General features: G+C 39.4%; 1 protein-coding gene across 2 annotated transcripts in view; it reads left to right on the top strand.

Moving 5' to 3' along the window:
• Positions 1–6,066: 6,066 nt before the first annotated feature.
• The window catches only part of gas7b (growth arrest-specific 7b), a 127,933-nt gene continuing 109,495 nt past the window's right edge, over positions 6,067–24,504 (top strand). Inside the window, exon 1 of one of the 2 annotated variants that reach the window (XM_006635109.3) lies at positions 6,067–6,683. In XM_006635109.3, coding sequence (XP_006635172.1) covers positions 6,504–6,683 — 180 coding nt within the window. In that variant the 5' untranslated portion in view covers positions 6,067–6,503. Of the gene's footprint in view, positions 6,684–7,051; positions 7,125–24,504 lie in introns of those variants that run through there. The other variant, XM_015356698.2, reaches the window with a different exon arrangement.

The raw sequence follows: 24,504 nt of genomic DNA, 5'->3' as shown, positions 1-24,504 counted from the left end.
AGTAACTGAAAATTGTTCTCCCTTATTGTTCAAAATGCTTTTAATGCGATTCAGGGGTCTGCTCATCTGATCTAACTGCAAAGTAAGAGACATATACTGTAATGTAATCATGGGTTATTTTCTAGCTTTTTCTGGCTTATGCACATTGTTCTTCCATTCAGTACATGCTGGTCTCCTGATATTGTACTTATTAAAACAAAACAGGATATTTCCAAAAGCGCTACACAGGGTGCCAGCAGATGGAGACACTGATTGCATTGTAAAATATTGAAGATTTAAAAGGGTAGAGTGGCAATATGTGAGGCAGGGTTGGAGATAAAAACTTAGAGTGCTTATAAATGTTTTGTCAGACAATATTTAATTTGGCTGATGTCTTTATTCTAGTTGACTAATAAAAGACACTGAACTATAAAAAAGGGGTATGAGGAGGTTTTGATTTTGAGTGAGTTCCTTCAATTTGGTTTATACTGTTTAGGGCAAAGTCAAAAGTTGACCATTTGCAGACTCTGAGTGCGAAAAGAATGGACAGGTGGCCTGAGAGGACTTCTGTATTCAGAAGGCGTTGTGGTAATATGATCACTGAATGGTTATTTTCAGGATTAGCTGTCTATACAAATGACAGTGAGTAAATTTTTTAAACACTCGGCCATGAGAAGAGGATGCAACCTTTCATGAAGAACGTTGGCAGTAATGGTATTGATTTAGAACATCATCACTGTTGTCTGACTAGAGGAAAATTGGTAGCAGAAATGCTTTACTTTCCTTGTGTTTACTGGAAGGGAAAGAAAATTATGTTTTGTAGATATTTTGAAGTTTTCAGAAGTTGAAGGATAAAAAACATCAGTAACAAAGTGTAATAACAGGTGATTCAGACCTTTGTTTTATTATTATGGTCTCAGTTGTGAAACGCAGTTTGACTAATAACAACCAGGCATGTCATTATCATTAGTTCTGCCCTCTTATAACCTGTCATACACTTTGGTGGTGGTGGAATTTAGTGATCCGAAAAGCACTTGGCCCTTTCTTATTCTATTTATAATGTTCTTCGGCAGATTAGACTGAGCACTACAAAAACACCGGGACAAAGCTTCACTAGTATTTATTTGGTAGAATATGTATATTTTAATTGTGTGATAAAATAAGAAAAAAGTTAAACTCACTGAGTACAGTATATCATACAAGATTAAAAACTGGAAAGAGAGGAAATGCTTTCAAACTGTAACATAAGCAATTAAAAACAACCCCTAGAGAATAGCATTAATTTAATTCTGATATAAATCAGTCATATTAGACTTTACATGTACAATATGTTAACCTAAGTATTTTTTGCAAAGAAGATAATGTAAATCAATTTCATGATTTTCATATTGTGTAATGGCATTTAATATGATCTGTAGACTTTAAGTAGTTATCAGAAATAGATTTACACTCACAGATGTCACTGGCAATGTTTTTTTTTCTCGCTCTAGGAGATTACTTGTGCTTGGAAAAGTGTAAGGCGTGCCCTAAATCAGTATGAAGACTATAATTAGTTAACAGGTGGACCTTCAGATTTTCAGGGCAGACCCTTTCAAAGGTCAGTGACCTTCTGTTCCTTGGCATTTTATGCACTATAAATGAGTTTTCTAAATTCAGGACAAAAAGTTAGTGAAGAAGAACTGCTCTGTCAATAAAAATAAATACTTTTGTATAGTTAAATGGCTGCTGAAAATATGAATCAAGCAGAGTAAAGTTTGTATTCATTTACTACATGAAACTGAAATAATCAAGGAAATAAATACACTAATGGGTGGTCTGAAGAATGAGGATTGAGGAAAATACTCTCTACAGGAAAGATGGGACCTCAAGTCATCATAGTACTAAATATACTTTATAGGCCCTGTAATTAAAGCAATATTTTGTTTATCAACTTAAGTGGAGCCATTTATATCTTTGAAGTAATAAACGCAATAGTGCAATAGATTCAATAGACAGTATATCTCTTTTTCCTGAAGGTCTTAAAATATTGTTATTTAGGTATTAGTAATTTATTGGCCAAACTCTCTTCTGTTTTTTTTTTTTATTTCATATGATTTTATTTCAGCTCAGTTAGCCTTGAATACTGTGTTATGCACTCAGGTTTGTTGCATTATTTTGTTGCAGTTCTTGTTAGTACAGTGCTGTGAAGGCAGGAAAGAAATATAAAAACAATAAAAGCACAACATTGTATTCCATTGGAGATGAAAGAAGACTTCATCTTGAGGCCTTTTTACTGATGTTCACTGTGCCAACACTTAAATTGGCAAAAGAAATTAACGAGAGTGAGAGAGTAAGTACAGACTAGAGATTCTTCATTAGAGACAAGCACTGCTGTATGGTGGTGGCTGGAGAGGAGGATCTCAGTGAGAGAAAACAAGGAGGGGAGCCAGAAAAAGGAGTTATATTACTGTTTATCTGGCGGCTGGAGGAAGTCCCAAAGGGAAAATATTACATTGGCTGCCAGGGACATAGTATTTAATCTAGAGTGTAAAACCATGATAGTTTCTAAAGAAGGTGAGATCAACTCCAGAACGTCCTGCTGCCTCTCATCTCTCAGTCCTGGGTTTGATTGCAGAATGGGGTGGAGCTCCCTCTGTGTTTGCATGGGCTCTGGTTTCCTCTCACCTTCTAAAGACATACTGGCTTTAAGTGGTGTTTCTATATTATCCTGCATGAGTCGTGTGTGTAGCCAGCGACTACTGTACTGTCCATGTATTGTCTGTGTAGTCCAGTCTTTCTACCTAAGCTTTGTGTTGCCATGATCCTCAACAGGATTGAACAGCTTTCTTATACAGGATGGATTCATCTAAGCTAGTACGTTGAGAAGCATACAGCTGCTGGTTCCAGTTTCCTTTGCTTTTGCAAACTTTGCATAAATTTATATATACGGTATGTTTTCAATATACATGAGTTCTGCAATATTTACATACATTTTGAAAGGGTTAATGGGAATTCTTGCTGTAGATTTCCTGTAACATATACTGTAGGATGGCACTAGTGTCAAAGGAAATGTTTTATCTTTGTTTTTTTCTTTGTGCAAAACATCAGTTTTTCCTACAGGATACAGGAAATCTTTAATGAAGGGATGTTTCAACACAGCTGGAAAATAAGCTGGCATGTCATATATTTATTAGACTTGCCAGTGCAGTCTCAGACATGTTTTACCTTATTTAAAAACAAAACAAAAATGAAACCTGGATTTTGAGACATTAAACTTCCATTAATGTTTCTTCAAATTACTTTTGTGAAGAAGTATAAATCCTGTTTTTCATGAATGTGGTTTCACAGATGTACAGCATTAAAAAAAAATCTGGCATTTTCTATATACACCACTAGGTGGCAACTGTGTTACAGAACACCAGCTTTTACTGTTGACTCTAAATTTAAAGTGTTCAGTTTGTACAATATTTTTTTCTCATTTAAATTCTGAAGTTATTTTTTCCTCCAAAATACATAAAATATCTTACATAACACACTGAAACTTTAAGCAGCAGGAACTGTATTTTAAATACACTAGTGTACTTCTTAAATAGTCATATCTAATAAAATTCTTAAAAATCAGATTCATTAACACAATTAATTCTTAACATGGTCAAAAACCCTAGAATGTTACAATAATCACTATCATGCTTCCTCTAACGTGCATATTTTAACAGTAACATTTAAAATGAGCTCTGTAAATCTTACATCCCTTTGGTAAGCACATTAACAAACTCTCCAGCTGATTTATGACTAGTGCATATGACATGAAAATAGTTAAGTGTTTGATCCATTCAGTAAAACCTTCCATTCCCTAGTTTTAAACCATGCATTAAGTATCACACATTAATCATGACCCTGCTCAGTAATAGAAAGAGTTTTATTTAATTTTAAGAATGCTCCAACTTCTGTTCTTTATTACAATTAAGGTGGAGTACCCCTAGAAGGCTTGTTTAAATTTTGTCTCTAAAAAGAAAATTCTGAAATTAGATTAATAAAAAGCCATAAACCTAAACGTTATTGAATCATCTAAAAAATGTCCTTGTATTCTTTTGATTTTCAACTAGATTTTTCAGAGGACCTGGGTTTGGGGAGTTGTTTTATATTTGTAAATAAACAATTAATGCAACAAAAATGCAACATGAATGGATCTGTCATTAAAAATATAAATAAAAATATTTGCGAAAACAATGGAAAAGCAGGAGCCCATTAAATTTGAAATTTTAATGTAAATGAATAATGTCTTAAAGCAGAATATTTCAGTGTCTTAATTGGTTCTATCAAATAATGTTGACTTTCCTACTTCAGTAAAACATATAACAATGTCTCTGATGTTTTAACATGGGTCATTAGGCCTTTCAAGAGATACGGGGAACACTTTTTCATCTGCTGTAGCAAACCAAAGAGCATCTCCCTATTCGGAGGTCACAGTGTGATGCACTAACTGTCCACTTGTCACCCTCCATTTGGATCACATGTAACTTGAACCCTCTTAAATTGTCCCCGTTTAATTTTGTGAACCCTAAATTAACAAGAAATGAACTCACAGGTTGGTTACTGATGAGCTGAGTTACTGTAAACTGGAATGAGGCCAGTAGTGGCCAGCAAAACAGTACTGAAAGTGCTGTTCTTCCTGTTTTATACCACTGCATTAGATTCTGGCCTACAACAGTCTGGAAGCATGTCAAATTTGTAGATGATACAAAAATATATGAAATTGTAAATACTGTTTCAGTTGCACAAACAATATAAAATAATCTGTATAGATCTAGAAGGACATTTACAAAAATAAATGTACAGTAATGCATTTAAGGTGGATTTGATTTATTAAAGCAGAATGCTAACCACTGTGCCATAACCATACCCCCCAGAACATGATTCAGGTATTAAAATTAATGGAGGATATTGACCAGATATTGGTCAGTCCAGGAGACATCTTCATGTGGTACAAGGGTTCTGCCTTTTCAAGATAGACACAAGAGAAGTTTCCTCCCCAGAGAGTTGTGGGAGTCTAGAATATGGTCCCTACCTACTTTGCTCAGTCTGATTACTTGGTATCATTTAAGAAACACACAAAATTTTTGGATCTTTAAGATGTGACCTGCCCCAAACACTGGCCGGACATTGTCACTAATGCAACTTTCTTGTGTTCCTTCAAAATTATTTTGAATACAGTAGTCATAGTTTCCTTGCAAAAACACTGTTCTGGTTATATATATATATATTTTTTTAAAATAAGTGTCTGAATGTTCTCATGGTAATGCGTATACTGTATATGCACAATTCAAAATAAAAAACAATTATCTGTAGGCAAATGATAATCAACTGCAATTTGAAAGCTATAATGGATTCCTAATGGAAGAGTATAGATAAAATTGTATTTTATAGTGCATTGTTCACCACACTCTCAGCACATATTAAAACGAGGGGAAGACTGTCACACCATGAATACCAGAGGAATTGACATTTCTCACCACTATGCTGTTAACAATCGGTGCACCGTACTTTAAATGCACTGTGAAATTTTCCTGCTGTGAAAACAGTTTTCCTTGCCTCCCACTGATCCACTCACCACCCCCCCTATGAGCGCAGCACACGTACACTGTGGGACAGACAGACGTGACAGACGTGACTGTACATACAGTACTGTAGGTTCCATTACATTTTTATTTGGGAAAAAAAAACTGTTGTACCTGGAACACTTGAGAATGACTAGCATCGTTCGAATCGTTTCACATTCTCTAGATTTTTTAATTTTAAAAAAATGCATTTAGGCATTAAAAGTCATGTTACTACAAATCTTGATTTTTCTTGTCTGACTCTAAAAGTATTGTACCAACTGTCCCATAATAATTGCAGTGATAACTAGGATCTAACCATTTTAGAATTTATTTCGTTTGCCCTTCGCCAATTATAACTAAGAGCCAGTCATACTGATAGGCGCACGTACTTTACAGGCTAATGACAAGGTACGAAACGGTGGGTGGCATCAGTTTTGTATGTACTGTAGGTATACTACAGTATATTCTGTAGTTGAAAGAAACTACTACGTTAGACATGTTTCCTGTTATACATTAAAAACGAATTGAACAACTTACTGTACATGTCTTAATCTGGTACGAATGTATTTAAAAAAACACGTCTCTGAGTTAAACTGCACAGCCCTTGAAGAGTGAGATCACGCTTCCTTCCTTTAGTGAAAACTGAAGTGTAATAACAGAGTAGCAACAGCAGCAGCAGGCAGCAAAACGCTGGAGAGACGAGTGAAGTGGCTGGAAGCACCGCTGTATTGGGTTCTGGGAACTGGAGGAATCTGCTCAGCAATCTTTGGTTTGAAACGGCTTTTTCCGGCGAATCCGATCACATTCCTGAATCGTGTCCACTAAACACAAAACTGAGAAAATGAAGAATGTAATCCTGTGAGCGTGTATAAAAGAGAGGAGGAAAGAAAGAGTTAAATACGCATAGATACAGTACAGAGTCTATTTGCATGTTTTCCCTTTGCAATGTCTGGATCTTTGTGTAAAAGTTTATATGCCTTCACCGGAGATCAACATCAACAGGGATTGAGGTTCGAGGCAGGGGAGATTATTAAAGTTTTACAAGCTCTGGACGGCGGCTGGTGGGAAGGGGAAAAGGATGGAGTGAGAGGATGGTTCCCAGCAAGTTACGTCCAGATTTTAGAGGTAAGTCCACAGAAAGATTTGTCACGACATCTTAGACATCACAGATCACCAAGCAAACCCTGTCGCATATAGTGGCCGTGTTACGTGAATAGTTTTTAATAATGGTTTCGTTCCAGTCAAAAACTGCCGACGCGTTTTTAAAACAATAATTATGTTTTCTTCCATTTCCTAAAAAAACGCAAACAATTCTAATGCTGCTATATGAAAGTGCTTTAACTTTTTTTTCTCATTACATCAGTCCAGAGAATATTTTGAGAAGTGTTTTTGTAATAGTATTTCTCATTCCCACGAAGAACAGAAGGTGGCGGAACTGAGTACCGTGGGAACTATAGTAAATGTGCTAGGAAGGCATAATACAGTAATTGCTTATTTTCTTGTAGAGAAAGAACAATTGGGGTTTAAAACGTGTACTCCATCGAGACCAGACGTTATGCTGCTACAGTACGTACTGTATCTAATGCATTTTAAATTGAGTTTAGTAATTTCTTAAGTAATTCCTTGCGCTGGGTTTTAGCAACAAATTCAACCTTTGACATAATAAAAGTAACACTGTGTTTATCAGATGGTGTAGACAATTATGCATTTAACCTTTTTATCATTCCTACAGAACTTCGGTACAGTATGTAAGCCTGCGAACATCGGTTTACAGTGCTTTTTATGTTTTAATGTTTACAGTGGTTAAAACACAATTTGTCAATTTTCATCAGTTTATTTGGTCAGAAACGTCAACAACATTATACGCATAGCGATCATAGATGTTATCTTTGATTACATGTTGTGCAATTTAATATGTGACAGTATATGACTTGTAATCAACAGCAAAAATGAGCATGCAAACATTTTAGAGGGGCTTTAAACGGTGAATTATAGTACAGTGCCAGCCTGGTTTGCATTTTCCAATGAGCACTACAGTAGTAAGAGATTTCCCTTGATGTTGCATAATCTGCTTGAGGTCTTTGGAAACTACCCCTCTGGTGTAACACATTTTTTATTTCAGGCAGGATGGTTCCGTTTTTGGCTTTGTTACAAGCAACATGCTCCTCTTTAAAACATTTCTTGTCGATTCACTTCGATTTCCCAGCTTGCTTTTCAGACTCAAATGATTGATCCTGCTCTAATCTCTTGCCTTGCTGTAAATTAACCAATTATTAAAAAATAACACATTATTTACTGTATGTTTCCACTGTTACAGTACGTCTTAAATAGCCCTGACATGATCCGATGGATACTGCTGAATTGTTCCTTTTTTTATTTGCAATGTTATATAAAAATATTAAAATGGTTTATTATTTTCCAGAAGATATTTATAATTTAAAATACTGGTAAGGCTGTTCTTTAAAGCTTTCTAAGCAAGTTTCAAACAAGTTTACCACTTTCAGTAGATTCTTTATGGCCATTGATTTCTACTTCCTCATTCCCAAACACCATATGACAGTTCTCTTTCATTATTTACTGATTGTGGGGAAGAATATGAAAAATAATAATAATAATAATTGCTTACACTTATATAGCACTTTTCTGGACACTCCACTCAAAGCACTTTACAGGTAATGGGGACTCCTCTCCACCACCAATGTGCAGCATCCACCTGGATGATGCGACGGCAGCCATAGTGCACCAGAACGCTCACCACACATCAGCTATCAGTGGGGAAGAGAGCAGAGTAATGAAACCAATTCATAGATGGGGATTATTAGGAGGCCATGATTGGTAGGGGCCAATGGGAAATTTGGCCAGGACATAGGGGTTACACCCCTACTCTTTTCGAGAAACGCCCTGGGATTTTTAATGACCACAGAGAGTCAGGCCCTTGGTTTTACGTCTCATCCGAAGGACGGCACTTGTTTAAGTATAGTGTCCCCGTCACTATACTGGGGTATGAGGACCCACATAAACCGCAGGGTGAGCGCCCCCTGCTGGCCCCACTAACACCTCTTCCAGCATCAACCTTAGTTTTTCCCAGGAGGTCTCCCATCCAGGTACTGACCAGGCTCACACCCGCTTAGCTTCAGTGGGTTGCCAGTTGTGAGTTGCAGGGTGATATGGCTTTACAAGCAGAAGTGCTATGACTTTAGCAGTTGTCTGCAATGAGGATAAACTCACAGGTACTGTATTTACAAGTCAGGACTGTAAAGACTGTTATTAAATTGCCAATATTCGACAACGTAATTTGACAATAACCTCTTGAATGGCTATTGTACTGTAAGTAGGTGACATAGGAAATGTTTTATTATAAAATAAATATTGTTTATTTTATTGTTCTTAACAGATGTGACATGATTATGTTCGCCCTTCCATTATAATGTAAACTTTTCAGTTACTGAGTTACCAAAGGTATCACACAACATTTCACATTCCTCTTTCGCATGACTTTTAAATAAAAAGTAAATTACTACACGAGAATAGTGTGCACTCTTTTATAATTTGCAGACATCATAACAAAAAGATGCACAGAATTCTTCAACCAGAAAGAGTTATGAGCTAGTATTTAAAGCAAGCATTCCAAAACCAGTGGTGGATATGATATTTTAATATACTGTATATACTGTATAAAAGTTGCATGTGTTCAATTTTAGAACTGAAAAATAAAGATTGAGAATGTAGCCAACCCTCAAGCCGCAAGCCTCTCTCTCTGAAGCATTACGTTTTTTAATAAAAAACTTTGGTTTTTAGTTTTAGTTATAAAGTGTTATAACCTGGCTTATTCTTCTTATTTGAACTTTAAAAGTGAATGAGAAAATACAGTTTCCTGCTAGGCACTAAGACAGTTTCACTAATTTGTGCCTGTTCTCTGCTTTTCATGTCCAGTGATTTCATTTTGGTAATTTAAATGAAGTAATTAAGTAATTTAATTAATGTAAATTAAGTAAATGAACTGTGTGGCAGTCCCGAATAGTGCAACTGATAAAGATTTGGTTCTATGTTGCACTGGTTCTGTTTAAGTATGGATCATGTCAGTTGCTGGCTCTGATTCCACAAGTGGCAGCTCACAATGGGCACTGCACCACTGGGCATAGGGTTGGGATTAGTTAGCTAGCCTGTCACACAATGACATTGCTGAGGTAGATGCTTCTCCTCCAGTTGATGCTGAACATTTTGTATATCAAAGCATACCTTGTGGCATATCAAAAGTTCGACTTCAGAGCACTGCCTCTTTCCCCTGTAAGGAATCTTTAGTGTGAGCCGAGACCTACAGTAAATGACACTCCTGGGGAGCCCAAACTATGTGATAAAAATAGTTGTAAGAAATATGTTAGATTTAAAATAATTGTGTCAGAAACTAATAAAGCACCAGAGTGCTAATTTCTAAAGATAGTTCAGGTGGGTTGCTGCACCAGCATGCGTAGGCTGCAAAGGAACAAGTAATAGGTTTATTCCATGCTGAAAACAGAAGAAAGAAAATACAAACGTTTCGGCTATTGAGCCTTCTTCAGATGTGAGCTCACACCCGAAGAAGGCTCCACTGCTGAAACATTTGTGTTTTCTTTCTTCTCTTTTCAGCATGGAATAAACCTATTACTAATTTCTAAAGATGTCTGGAAACACTGGTTGATTTAATGTGATCTTTGTTCTCTAGCTTAGTAAATGTGAAGCAGAAAGTCAATATTATACCAGTCAATGAATCCATCCAGCTGTATAGATTTGACTGCTTCATAATGATAATTCATTTGTTGTAAATTTGTTCAGTTGGAATAAAGACCCAGTTTAATAATTCTTTATTCTTTATGCTGCAAATAAACACTATCTGTATATTTCTTTGAATTATTTTTCAGTCAGGAGAGTATTAGTAATTACAATAATGCCATTGTCATTTGTGCCCTTGTAAGAATGCTCATGTGTAAAATCACAGCTCAGATTCAAAATCAAATCAATGTTTATTTATCAAATGCACAACAATACAGCGTGCAGCAGTAGTTGCTGGCAATGAAATGTCTTTTCTGCGAGCTCACGAAAATCACAAGAATCACAAAAACCCAAAAATCACAAAATTGAGGTTATGAAAAGAAGGTTACATAATAATAGATGTAATAGAAATGGAATAAAACTCAATATGAGTAGAGCTGCTATGTGTCCATGGTGTATGCAATATACTGTATACAAGTAGTGCGGTTATGCTGAATACAGTGAAAACTGTGTGTCCATGTAGCCATTACAGGTGATTTGCTAAAGGAGTTGCAGGTTGGCTATTTAGCAGTCTTATTGCCTGGAGGTAGAAGCTGTTCCGTAGTCTGTTGGATTCACATAGTATTGATAGATCATTTGAAACAAAAAACATGCCTTCATGCCAGGGAACCCAATCCTCAGTCATTGAGAGTCACAGGGCCCTGAGGGTTTTAGCTACATCTCCGCTATTACATCAGTTTATGAGATTTTTTTTTAGTTGCCATAGAAAAAAAAAACAACTGCACCTGCTTCAGATTAAGAAAACAAGTCAATCATGCACATTAATTAAAACAACCATGATGGGATCATTCATGTGATCTTGTCATTGCAAAGTCTGTTATACATTCTGTTTTATCAACAATAGTTTTAATACCATAAAAATAATTTTCACTAAAACTACCTACTGTACATACAGTATAAAAGCATTAAAAGAGTCAACATCAACAGTGTTATCTGAACATGGATGAAAGCAGTTGGCGGTACAGACTCTGGAAAATATAATTCCAAAGATTCCATTAAGTTGTTTCATTAGTAATATACCCAAAGCATTAAAAATGTCTCTAAATCATTAATGTATTCCATCCAGTTGCTAAATCATCTCTGCCAATAGGATAACACATGCATAAGAGAAGTGATGGTGTGTGACTGTTGACTTCACTGGTGTTGCTGCAGATGAAACAGAAACAGTTCTCTATTTTGGAAAACCGAAAAAAAAGGAGAGGTAATTTGTCACAACTACCAGCCAGCGAAAATTCTCACAAAATAACTAACCGGTATCAGCAGCGGGTTAATAATAACAAGCACCGACGCACGTGTTAATCAATCAGCACCATGCGGCAAGCAGCACTATTTAAACCATCCTAACCCACTTCCCACTGCTGGGTATTGAGTCTACTCCTTGAGAGCTCTACCTGGCGTTTATTCTGTACCTCGCATTCTTCTGAATTCTGGACTTCCCTTTCGCCTTTCGACTTCGAACCTTGCCTCTCGTTTTGGATTGTTTGCCACTATTTGTACTTCCTGAATTTCGAACCACCTTTCTCCTTTTGACCACGGACTTGCCTTATGTACCGGATTGTTCGCCTGCTTCGTCACCTACCTACTCCTGCGTCTGCACAGGATCTGTATACCTTTTCATTGATGATTCCTGACAGAATACCGAGCCAGCAAGATGGATCCTGCTGACACTCAAGCCTTTCGTTCTCTTTTCTATCACCATTCCCAAGCTCTCACCCAGCTTCACTCGCCTGGCTTTCGCCTCCCCCCGTTTCGCCGGCTCCCGCACTGATTCCTGCTACACCTTTTGCACAAGCACCTGCTCCGACCCTCACGGCCCCACCCACCACTCCCTCAACCTTATCATTTGTTCTCACTGAAAAATATGACGGCAACCCTGCATGCTGCATGGGCTTTATTGCTCAATGCTCCCTGGCTTTCCAGCTGCAGCCTGAGCGTTTTTCTACTCCTCGGGAGCAGATCAGACTCACCCTTTCCTTGCTCACAGGCAAAGCATTGGATTGGACAGTAGTGTTGCTTGCTAGGGGAGATCCGTAGTTCTCTGACTTTCAGTTTTTTGCAGACTGTCTCCAGATGCGTTTTTCTCGAAGCAACCCGGACTTGACTCGCCTTCAGCTGTCCTTGCTTCACCAGGGCGACAGACCACTGCAAGATTATGTGGCAAAATTCCAAACGCTCGCCACAGAGTCTGCCTGGAACCACGAAGCCTTGGTTTGTCTCTTCTCTAAGGGTCTCTCGGAGGAACTGAAAGACCACCTGGTGCTCATGCTACTACATACCTGGTCTGTAGAGGCGGCGATCGCACAGGTGGTTGAATTGGACATCTGCATTTGGCTTCGGAGAGCAGAGAGACACCCATGAAGAGGACCTATGCATCCCATGGGCCCTCTCCCCTTGGTGCCCACCCTGCCACATCCACCCCTGTCCTTGGAGGAAAAGGAAAGGGACTGTGTCTGTACTGCGCTGCGTCAGATCACCTTCTCTCTGCTTGTCCTTCGAGACCCCCGTATTCATATCAAACCCTCCCACAGCCTACTGTTAGAGTCGGTAGTGCTGTTTTTTCACAATCCTCTTTTGGGCCTTTATTCCCAGCTGAGATTTCATGGGTGGATACACACCTTCCCCTTTCGGTTTTGGTTGACTCAGGGGCAGTGGGGAACTTTGTAGATGCCACTTTTGTGAAGAAGTGGGATATTCCTCTCGCTCCGGTCTCGCCCCCTGTCTGCATGCAAGCTTTGGATGGATCACTGATTGCTCCTGGATGGATTACCTAGCAGACCATTCCTCTATCCCTTACGGTCAGTGCCACACATGTGGAGAACATGTGTTCTCTCCCTCCCGGCCTTTCATTGTTGAGGTTGATGCCTCTTCCTATGGGATTGGTGCAGTCCTCTCCCAGCGCCACAAAGAGGAACACATTCCACATACCTCTGCCTTCTTTTCTAAGAAGCTCTCTCCCACTGAGGTTAATTACGATGTGGGTAATTGTGAACTCCTTGCTATCAAGCTGGCCCTCCAGGAATGGAGACACTGGCTGGAGGGGGCTCACCACCCCTTTGTCATTATCACGGACCATACGAACCTGTCCTATATTCAGTCTGCCAAGCCCATCAACTCGTGTCAGACCCGTTGGTCACTTTTCTTTTCTCGTTTCAATTTTGTCGTCACCTATACGGCTGGCTCCAAGACTGGGAGGGCTGATGCACTCTCTCGGCTCCATGACCCCACGGACCTGGACTACATGCCTGAACCAATCATCTCATACAACGGAATTGTGGTGGTGAATCACTGCTCTATTGAGGATCAGGTCAGACGTGCCCTCAACGGAACTATAGTTCCTTTGCCCTGTCCCCCAGATAAGCTTTTTGTGGCAGATCACTTGCGTTCTGCCGTCCTGCAGTGGGGTCATGACTCCCGGTTTGGGGGTCATCCTGGTAGCAGACGCACTCTGATCCTCCCGACCAGGGACTTTTAGTGGCCTTCTATGAGAGCCGATGTTGCAGAGTATGTCTGGGCATGCCCCATCTGTGTCAGGACTAAGACTCCAGGGGCTAGGAAAGCCAGCCTTCTTCACCCCCTTCCGATCCCAAACCGCCCTTGGTCCCATATAGCCGTCGATTTCATTATGGATCTTCCTAACAGTCAAGGCCATACCGTAATCATGGTGGTCTCAGATCAATTTTCCAAAGCAGCCCATTTTGTCCCCCTTCCCACACTGCCCACGGCCCAGGAAATGGCAACACTGTGTGCAGCAGGTTTTCAGGATACATGGTCTGCCCAGGAATGTGGTCTCCGACAGGGGACCTCAATTTGTCTCTGCCTTTTGGAAGGCTTTCTGTCAAGCACTGGGGCCCATGTATCTTTGACTTCTGGATATCACCCTGAGGCCAATGGACAGGTGGAAAGGACTAACCAAAGCCTCTTTACCTTTCTAAGAACATTCACCTCCTCTTCACAGGATGACTGGTTGTCGCTGCTTCACTGGGCAGAGTATGCCCATAACTCCCTTACCTCCTCCTCCACAGGTCTCTCTCCCTTCCTCTGTTCATTAGGATATCAACCCACTCTCATCCCCGACACCCCCTCTGATATGGCCGTGCCTTCGGTGCAACAATTTATTTCAAAGCTGCAGAGGTCCTGGAGAATCGCTAGGACAGCTCTCACCAAGTCATCCCAGCGCCAGGCCAGATTCGCTAACCGGCATCGCAGACCAGCACCCCGTTTTCGGAGAGAACAGTTAGTCTGGTTATCCACGAGGAACCTACCTCTAAGCCTGCCTTCCAAGAAGCTCAATCCTAGGTTTATCGGCCCCTTCCAGATTCTCTCCCAGATCATCCCGGTCACTTTTCGTCTCGCGCTTCCCCCCACCTTCAGAATCCACCCGTCTTTCCATGTCTCCCTCCTGAAACCATAACACCGTTCGCCCCTTGCGGCTCCCAAACGTTGCCCATCACCCCTGCGTCTCATTCAGGGCTGCCTGGTGTATATAGTCCACAAGATCCTCAAATCTAGATGGCACCATGGTACCCTTCACTATCTAGCCGACTGGGAGGGTTATGGCCCCAAAAAGAGATGTTCGGTTCCGGAGAAGGATATTTTGGACCCTACGCTCATCAGTGATCGGCTATCTTGGACGCCGGGAGCCCCCTGTGAGGGGGGAGGTACTGTTACGACCAACAGTCAGCGGAGATCATCTCACAAAAGAACTAACCAGTACCAGCAGCGGGTTAATAATAACAAGTGCCACCACAATCCATCAGCACACAGTCTACCGTGCAGCAAGCAGCACTATTTAAACCATCCTAACCCACTTCCTGCTGCTCAGTATTGAGTCTACTCCTTGAGAGCTCTACCTGGCGTTTATTCTGTACCTCGCATTCTTCTGAATTCTGGACTTCACTTTTGCCTTTCGACTTTGGACCTCGCCTCTCGTTTCGGATTGTTTGCCACTATTTGTACTTCTTGGATTTTGAACCACCTTTCTCCTTTTGACAACGGACTCACCTTACATACCAGATTGTTCACCTGCTTTGTCATCTACCTACTCCTCCATCTGCACAAGATCTGTATACCTTTTCATTGATGATTTCTGACACATTTGTTTTAAGTTTTTGTCAGTATGAGACAATTTTATAAAAAGCCTTTTCAGCTGAGTTCAGAATTCATCTATTTTGGATGTGGATCACCATTCTGTCTATCTGAATGGAGTATTTGCATGGTGGTTGCAAATAGCTGTGTATAAGTAAAGGGCTTGGTTTGTTTCATGTTTGAACATCATACCTTTCACTGTCTTTGTGATCACACCTCTTTTAATCTTGCAGTGCTTGCTCCCTGCTGCATAAGTGACACTAACGGTTAGTTTCTGACACTACTGTATGAGTCATCTCTAGTTAAGTACTCAGCATCTTTAATATTATAGATAATGTCTTATTCCCAGTTCAACATGGTATCTGTGAAGCAATATGAGCCGAAGACCTATGGGTTAAGTGCCAAGCACGCCAATATGCTAATTTACATCTGGGGTGTTCATTGCATAAATGTGCGTAACTGGAGCTGTACACACAGTTTGTAATTCCAATGAGTTACAGGGATTTAAATACTGTATATTGTTAGAAACCAGGAGCCAAAATTGGCTTGAGCTTGTTAGGCTTCTCATACAGAAGTTTTCTTTTCTAAAATGAATATGGACTTCTCTTACAATGCAAAATAACTTATGTAACACATCAACCGACTGTTGTTTGAAGGTGCTTTTCTAAATTCAAAAAGAACTGTTAGCCCCTCTGAAACAAAAATATTGACTGTTACACTGTAAAGGGGAATTAAGTAAATGCTATTCCCTAGAGATTTAACATATGTTCCCTGAGCTAAAATCCATTAGAAAGTGTTTTAAAAAGTATCAGTATTCACAAAAAGGAATGATGACCCTATTTACTTTACAGAATAAAAGCCTTAGCCTGTCCTTGTACTAGTAAACTGACGTAGATGATTAAAAAGTGTCAGTGTGATCTAGATAGCCAACTTTGCAAGAGCCTCTTACTGAATAATGTACAATAAATGTTTTCAATATTTAAAGAAAGAGATGGCAGATAAATGTAAATACAGGATATGTATCTGAAAATGCCCACCTGGCTGTATTCCACAAGGGTGGTGAGATTTTAAAATTCTTGCTTCCTGTTGATGAAAACTCTTTCCACGTGCCTCATGGGCACTGAGCCAGAGTGTAAACAATATCTCGTGGGCAGGATATAAAACAAGCCCATACTTCATTTTTAATGAGCTTGCTGAAATGTCACCTACAGGATTTGTAAATATTTTTGTAGATGTGTAACAGACTTGCAGGGCTCTGTAAATAAATTGCACAGCTGTCATTTAGAGTCGTCCAATAATGGATTCGGGGGTTTTTGAGTCAGGCCATTCACACTGTTTAGTTTTGATGAAAATATGTGTTCATGTTGTTTTCTAAATATATTAATAATAATAATAAACTTTATTTTATATAGCGCCTTTAAAGGTGGCTCCTCAAAGCGCTTTACAGGATGACAATAACAATATATAAGAAGACTACAACATTAAATAAGAAGATTTCACAAGATAGGACACAATTATAATTACAACAATACAACATTAACAATAGAGGAGACCGTGGAAGGTGTTATTAAGAAGAGCAGAGGGTGAAGAATGGAACCAGTTAAGTAAAGGCTTTTCTGAAGAAGGTTTTGAGTCTGGATTTGAAGGAGTTTAGAGAAGGTGACTCTCTAATATCCTTACAAAAAATATTGTTTTGTAAGAAATCTCCACTGCTAGGACCATCTGCACTGCTGCTTCTGTGTTCACAGTGTGGGAGGAAGTTAAAATGGTTACGTTGTCTAAGATTGTAAGATAGGCCTTGTGGTTGTTATAGTGTCCAGTGGGAGGTAGATACACACTCTGTCAATCAACTTTGCATAATTAAAATCAGTTCAATTTTTTTATTTCCTGAATCTGTTACTTTTACACCTATGGACATAGAGGCATCTCCCAGATGAGAGAAGTGTAAATTCTCAGTGGAAAGGTTAAGACACACATGCCTAATGCTCTTAATAATGTTTTTGGCCTTCTTTACAACTTTCTGTTTGTAAAGGATATTTAAGTTGATTTAAGTTGCCCCAATTAGTTTGCTACTTATAGTCAACCTATTGCAATTAACGGTACTGATGTGTTGCCAAACCAGAAAGTGAGACAGTATGTTGAGACACTTTCAATAAATAAATACTCCCTCTACTGGTATGGGGGGGTTGGATGAGGACAGTACAGTTATTCTTCCCAAAGGTCTGCTTCTGAGCCAATTGCCACTTTTGCATATTGTGATACTTGTAGTAACTTTGCATTGCCTGGAGGAGTGATGCTGCTGCCACTGACAGAACTGCAAGGTACACATGCCTTACAAATCTGCGGGGTCTCTTTTATTCACCAAATTGGGGGTTCCTTGTCTAACTCAATTACACTCCAGATCTAGCAGCTGTTGCCACAAATTGTAATAACACTACAAAGCTTAGGAACATTCCAGCATTGCCTGGAATAGCTCTGCACAACTGCCCAGTTCACCAGAAGCTGTAGTTGATGCTTAAAATGGTATTTTCTGTTTATTAGATGTGTTATGTATTACAAACTGGGGAAGAACTACAGTATGTTTCTGTGAATACTGGAGTAATTACAATGTGGAAGTACATGTAAATAACAGTGTAGTAACCACTGCTGTATATGTCTGTGTTTACATAGCAACCATGTACAGTATTTGGTTTAATGGTTCATTTACGAGAACATAATATAGTGTTATTTTTAATTTAATGAAACAAAACACTAAGGTCCATGTGAAATGTTGTAGTATAAAATTGCAGCTATGTAAAATTTGGCATGGACCAATTCAGTTCCTTCACTTTATGACACAGTTTACACACTTTTCAGTTTTTAGAACATTATTATATGTACTGTATTGACTCTGAAAGATTTACCTAATATGTCCACACATAATAGTACAAATAGTACAAATATCAAAGTAACATTGTTTAATAATTGAACAACAAAATAAAGGCTACATATGACAGGAAGCCATTTGGCCAATATGGTTTGTTTGCTAGTGGCTAAGTGGTTTGAGGATTTAATCTAGCAGTTCTTGAAAAGGACATGGTATTATAGCTTTGGCAACATAGCTGAATAGCTTCTTCCAGAACCCACAATACTTTTTACAAAATACCGTATGTTTACAGATCCGTATGTCCTCTGGTTTGTCTTTCTCTGTTCATTCTGAAGATGATCTATGGCCAGAAGAAGTTGCCTACTGTATGTCAATGACATTTTTAATGTTTAAATCAGGTTCCCCTATACTGCTGTCTGTGTAGGAAATTCTTTAAAAGCCATAGTTGCTCTTCACTAGACTGATACCAGAGCAGCAGTAACTCTTTTGCAGGATGGTAACTAAAATTGCATGTTGTATATTAAGGAGGTCTTACCAGTGTAATGAATGATTTGAACATAATATCCCTTGATTTCAGTTCTGTGCTTTTATTATACTTTCCTTTTTTTGCTTAACCACCTAGTTTAGAAGATCTACTGTATAGTAGATTACTGTATGTGCCAGCATAAACACTTACGGTAGTTCTTTTTCATAAGTAGCTTTTCAGGCTCAGTGTTTCGATTATATATTTTTAACTGCTGCATTGTATGCTAATCCTCATATTTTGGTGTCTTTTGCAAATTTAAATAGTTGGCTAACTATACTATCAACAATTATACTAGATACCATTGAATCTAATTCACTGAAATAAATTTGGAAGAACAGTGGTCCTTATGCAGATCTTTGTGGTTCACCATTATTTGCCTCACCCTAATTTCAGCATTCATTCTTTAGAAAATGTAATGTAGAAACTTTAATTATTTGAAAACAGTGGTCTGACTAACATGAATAGTACGAGCTAGTGACACATACTGTACTTTGCATTTTTCCAAGAGTACAAAAAAACCTACTATTTAATGTCACTCATAAATTATATTTCACAAAAAAATTACAATAAAAACACCATGGGAAAACATTTTAACTGTAGTTGAACTGCCTAGCATATGATTTTCTGTTATTTTAGAAGTGATAGCTACTTAAACTAATGCTAGTATTGTGTATTTTAATTGTATATTCCCTTATTTTCATTGCATTCAATATTTCTCAATACAGTGGGAAAATAACACTCTTACATCTGTTTCTGCCTGTTTGTAATTTGGTAAATTTGATTACTTCTAATCATAATCATCATCATAATAATAAACAGGAAAAATTGCAAAGTTCTTTCAAAAGTCACATCCTTACAGTGGAGCAATATTTTGTATTGCCTACTCTGTATCTATGGAAACTATCAGATGACAGTGTCTACGTTAAGCTTTCACTGAAAACAGTTTGGGCTTGTGTTTTTTTTAATGTTTGAGATGCAGTCTATGGCTTTTAAAACAAATACCTTAAAACCTCTCTTTACTTAAAAAGTGTGATTTCTCCATTACTAGGATTATTGTTAGGAGATGTGCAATTAATTACACAAAACACGTGAATTAGAGATTTTCCAGATATTTCTATTAATATGTCTATTATCTCATAATATAAATTGTAATTATCATAACATTTATACAGAAGGTTACATTGAGATTTAATATATACAGTACAATAGGTTATGAATTGAAATATTTTAAAGACATTAGCACTCCTGAGTGCTATAGGAATCTGCTCTGAAAGCACTACAGAAATGTTGATCTGACAGATGGCACAAATGGAAACCCACCTCTTGCCCCTAGTTCCTTATTTTAATTCTTTTTTTTGGTGTGAACCATACACATTTATAACTGTTAAAGAAAAATGAATTGAATATTTTCAAAGACAATTTACCAGAATTTGCTTGACAGCTTCTTCATGTGTAAACCTAATGTTTATAGTAAATTTATTTCACCACTCATTGCTATCCCTTATCTAAGACGTACTGCACAATGATCAGTGTTTACCAATTCATCATTCTCAAAACACACAACATTATTTTCTTTAATGAGCTTTTAGCTGTGATGGGCCACAACAATATCAAAAGGATAAACATCACATTTAGTTCCAATAGATTTAAAGTGACAGCACTAAGGAAAATTCTATTCAGTGTTTCTAGCTTTAGGCACAAGCCAGGGAATTTTAAACACGATTTGTAGGTGAAGAAAACATTTTCATTCCTTTCTTTCATAGTTACATTTCTTTTGTGCAGGATTTGCACTTTTTTATTCTTTCATAAAACAGGAACTGCATTTTTTTCAATAACACAAGCCATAAGGATGTTAAGTTCTGAGAAGAGTACAGGACCATTTGTTATTTACTTTATTGTAATTTGTACTCTGTAATTTGTGCAAGGCCAGATTGCACCATACTTCACTGAATTTCATTAGCATTTTACAACACTGATGCTATTGTTTAAAATGAATCACACTGAAATGCAACAACCCAATAATCAGTTCTGCACTCACCTATTAAATATATTATATTATATTAAATATGCCAAATAGAGATTATGGAGGACCCAGGATAAGGTATATATGTGCAGATAAGGGGACTTGCAGGCTCAACACAGAAAATTATTGAGCCCAGAATCAAAGAGTTGTGTGCTAACTGCCATGCCACCAGGATATTCAAACTGATGACTGATAATACTGTCTATATATATTTTATAGAACAATCCCTGTAAGACGTGCTACAAAACTGTAGTTAGCACTATAATGTTATTGAGTATTAGAAGTTTACAATTATGACTCGTGGTGTCTCCGGGGGATAGTTTATGTAAACGAAGGTAGTACTTACACCACACTTTACTGTCCTCAGATCCGTGGCGTGTCTTCCAACACAGTCCGTTATCCGTTCCCTTAGTCCTGATTCATTCCGAGTTCCAAAAGTCAGTAATAAAGACAATCCGCAATGTATCCTAAAGCAGTGTCCGTAATCCTAAATCATAAACCTTTCTCCTTGCAGTCGTTCGTTGTTCCTTAGCCCGATCTGTAACAAGCACCTTTTTCCACTCTTTTCCTCCAAAACGCATTCACCTTCCCGGCTTCCGCCCTGTTCACTGCCTCCGGGCCACTTATATCCCGGTTCCTGATGCGTCTCAGCTGTGTCTCGTTGTCTCTTAAGGTAGACCCTTTCCATCTACTGGTCAGCTGATTCTTTTTGTCCGCCATCTCGCTAAGGTCCATCTCTAGCATTTTCAGCGTTTCATTTCGGAAGTACCTGTTAGAGATGACCCTTCCCCGTGTCCTCTTACATTCTCTCCCCCTGAGATCAGCTCCGACCTCGGGCGATCTAGAAAAAAATAAACAGTGCATTCGGGAGAGGGCGTCTACATTTCCTTGTTTCCTTCTGGGTCTATAGACCATCTGAAATTGAAATCTTTGCAGACTAAGACCCCACCGCGTAATTCTATCGTTTTTATCCATATTTTGTAACATCCATGTTAATGGCGCATGATCTGTGTATAATATAAATTGTCTTCCCAATAAATAATACTTCAAATAGTCTAGGGCCCATTTGATTGCTAGACATTCTTTCTCTATCGTGGAATAGTGTTTTTCGGCCGGATTCAACTTACGGCTGATATACAGAATAGGATGCTCCAGTCCTTCAATCTCCTGCGACAGTATGGCTCCGATCCCAGTGTCTGAAGCATCAGTTTGTACCATGAAAGGCTTACTGAAGTCTGGTACCTGTAAGACGGGTTGAGAAGTGTTTAAGCTTTTAAGTCTTGGAAAGCCCTCTCTTCCACGTCGGTCCATTTTATTTTCTCCGGACAGCTCATCTTCGTCAGATCGTGTAGAGGGGCGGCCATGGCTGCAAACCCTGGGATGAAACGCCGATAGTAACTTGCTAGTCCCACAAACGTTCGAATTTGCTTCTTGGTAGCTGGTTTGGGCCAGTTCTTGATTAATTGTACTTTCTGATCTTGGGGCATGATCAATCCTCTCCCGATCGTATAACCCAGGTAATTGGCTTCCCTAGCCCCCAGACAACATTTATTTGGGTTGGCCGTTAATCCTGCTGCTCGCAACGCTCCAGTCACTGCTTCCAGGTGATATAGATGTTGTTCCCAGGTCATGCTATGGATTACAACGTCATCCAAGTAGGCGGCTGCAAAATCCCGATACGGTCTCAGAATTCGGTCCATCAATCTTTGGAATGTTGCGGGAGCGCCATGCAAACCGAAGGGTAGGACCCTATATTGATATAGTCCCTCAGGTGTGGCAAAAGCGGTTTTGGCTTTATCTTCTTTGGCCAGCGGCACTTGCCAATATCCCTTCGTAAGATCAAGGGTGCTGATGTATCGAGCGTTACCTAATCGCTCGATTAGTTCATCTATACGGGGCATGGGGTATGCATCAAACCGCGAGATCTCATTTAACCTTTTGAAATTGTTGCAAAATCGGATAGTTCCATCCGGCTTGGGGATCAGAACTATCGGGCTAGCCCACTCACTATGGGATTCCTCGACTATTCCCATCTCCAGCATTTTACCCACCTCTTCTTTAATCAGTTTCCTTTTGGCTTCTGGTACTCGATATGGGGGTAGCCTTACCTTTTTCCCCGGTTCCGTGACGATCTTATGTTGTATAAGGTGGGTTCGACCAGGTGTCCGGGAAAAAACATCTTTGTTTTGGGACAGGAATTCTTGTAGTTCCTGTTTTTGTGCCGGAGCCAGGTCTCCCACGGCTACCGCACCCGTTTCTTCTTCCAGAGGGTCTGGGGAAAAGTGGGTGAGCAGAACTTCGGAGCCATGCCATTTTTTCAGCAAATTGACGTGGTAGATTGGATGCTGCCGTCTTCTGTAATGTTGCTTGACCTTATAGTTGACTGGCCCCACCTTTTCCACCACTTCATAAGGTCCCTGCCAGGATGCCAAGAATTTACACTCTGGGGTTGGAACTAGCACCAGTACTCTGTCCCCAATCTGAAATTCCCTCGCAACTGCTCCCCTATTATAAATTTGTTGTTGTTGAGCCTGGGCTTTCTCCAGGTTTTCTTTCACTAAGGGAACAATAACATTTATTCTTTCTCTCATCTGTTCCACATGCTCAATGATAGTTTGTAAAGGGGAAGGTTGATGTTCCCACGATTCTTTGACCACGTCCAATAGGCCCCGTGGTTTCCGAGAGTATAATAATTCAAAGGGGGAAAATCCAGTCGAAGCCTGCGGTACTTCTCGAACCGCAAACATGAGATATGGGAGCAGCTGATCCCAGTTTTTTCCATCCTTTTGCATCGTCTTCCTAAGCATGCTTTTCAGGGTCTTATTAAAACGTTCTACTAGACCATCTGTTTGAGGGTGATAAACAGAGGTTCGGATCTGCTGTATACCCAGCAGCTTACATAAGTCTCGCATGACTTTCGACATAAAAGGTGTTCCTTAATCAGTTAGGATCTCTTTAGGAATTCCGACTCGAGCAAACAGTTGTAATAGCTCCCTAGCTATGTTTTTGGCGGTGGCAGCTCTCAACGGAATGGCTTCGGGGTACTTGGTAGCATAGTCTACTATTACTAGAATGTATTGGTGACCCTTGGTGGTTCTGATCAGGGGCCCCACCAAATCCATCCCAATCCGTTCGAAGGGGGTTTCAATAATTGGGAGGGGAATCAAAGGGTTCCTATAATAAGGTTGTGGCGCACTTTTCTGACACTCGGGGCATTCCCGACAGTACTTCTCGATGGCCTTATAGATCTCTGGCCAAAAGAACCTAGAGAGGAGTCTCTCGGATGTCTTCTTTACCCCCAGGTGCCCACCCAGGAGGTGGCTATGGGCCAAGTTGAGGAGTTTCATCTGGTAAGGCCGGGGAATAAGGAGTTGTTCCACTTCTTCCTGTCCCTTCTGCTGCACTTGATAAAGGAGATTATTCTTTGTCATAAAATATGGGTAACTCACTGTGTTAGGATCAGTACACCACTCCCCATCAATTTTCCTGACATGTCCCCACGCATGTCTCAAGTTCCCATCGTCTAGTTGGGCTGTCCCAAACTTACCCCGACGTTCTGCGGGTTCCCAGTTCGGTAGTTCCATAGTTCCAAACTCAACTCCAAGTTCAGTTCCGCTTTCTTGTGGGTCCGTCTCAT

This window comes from Lepisosteus oculatus, chromosome 9 (genome assembly GCF_040954835.1).
Source record: "Lepisosteus oculatus isolate fLepOcu1 chromosome 9, fLepOcu1.hap2, whole genome shotgun sequence".
Lineage (NCBI taxonomy): Eukaryota > Metazoa > Chordata > Actinopteri > Semionotiformes > Lepisosteidae > Lepisosteus > Lepisosteus oculatus.
Note: the sequence above shows the minus strand (reverse complement) of the source record. Positions and strands in the feature narration are given on the sequence as shown.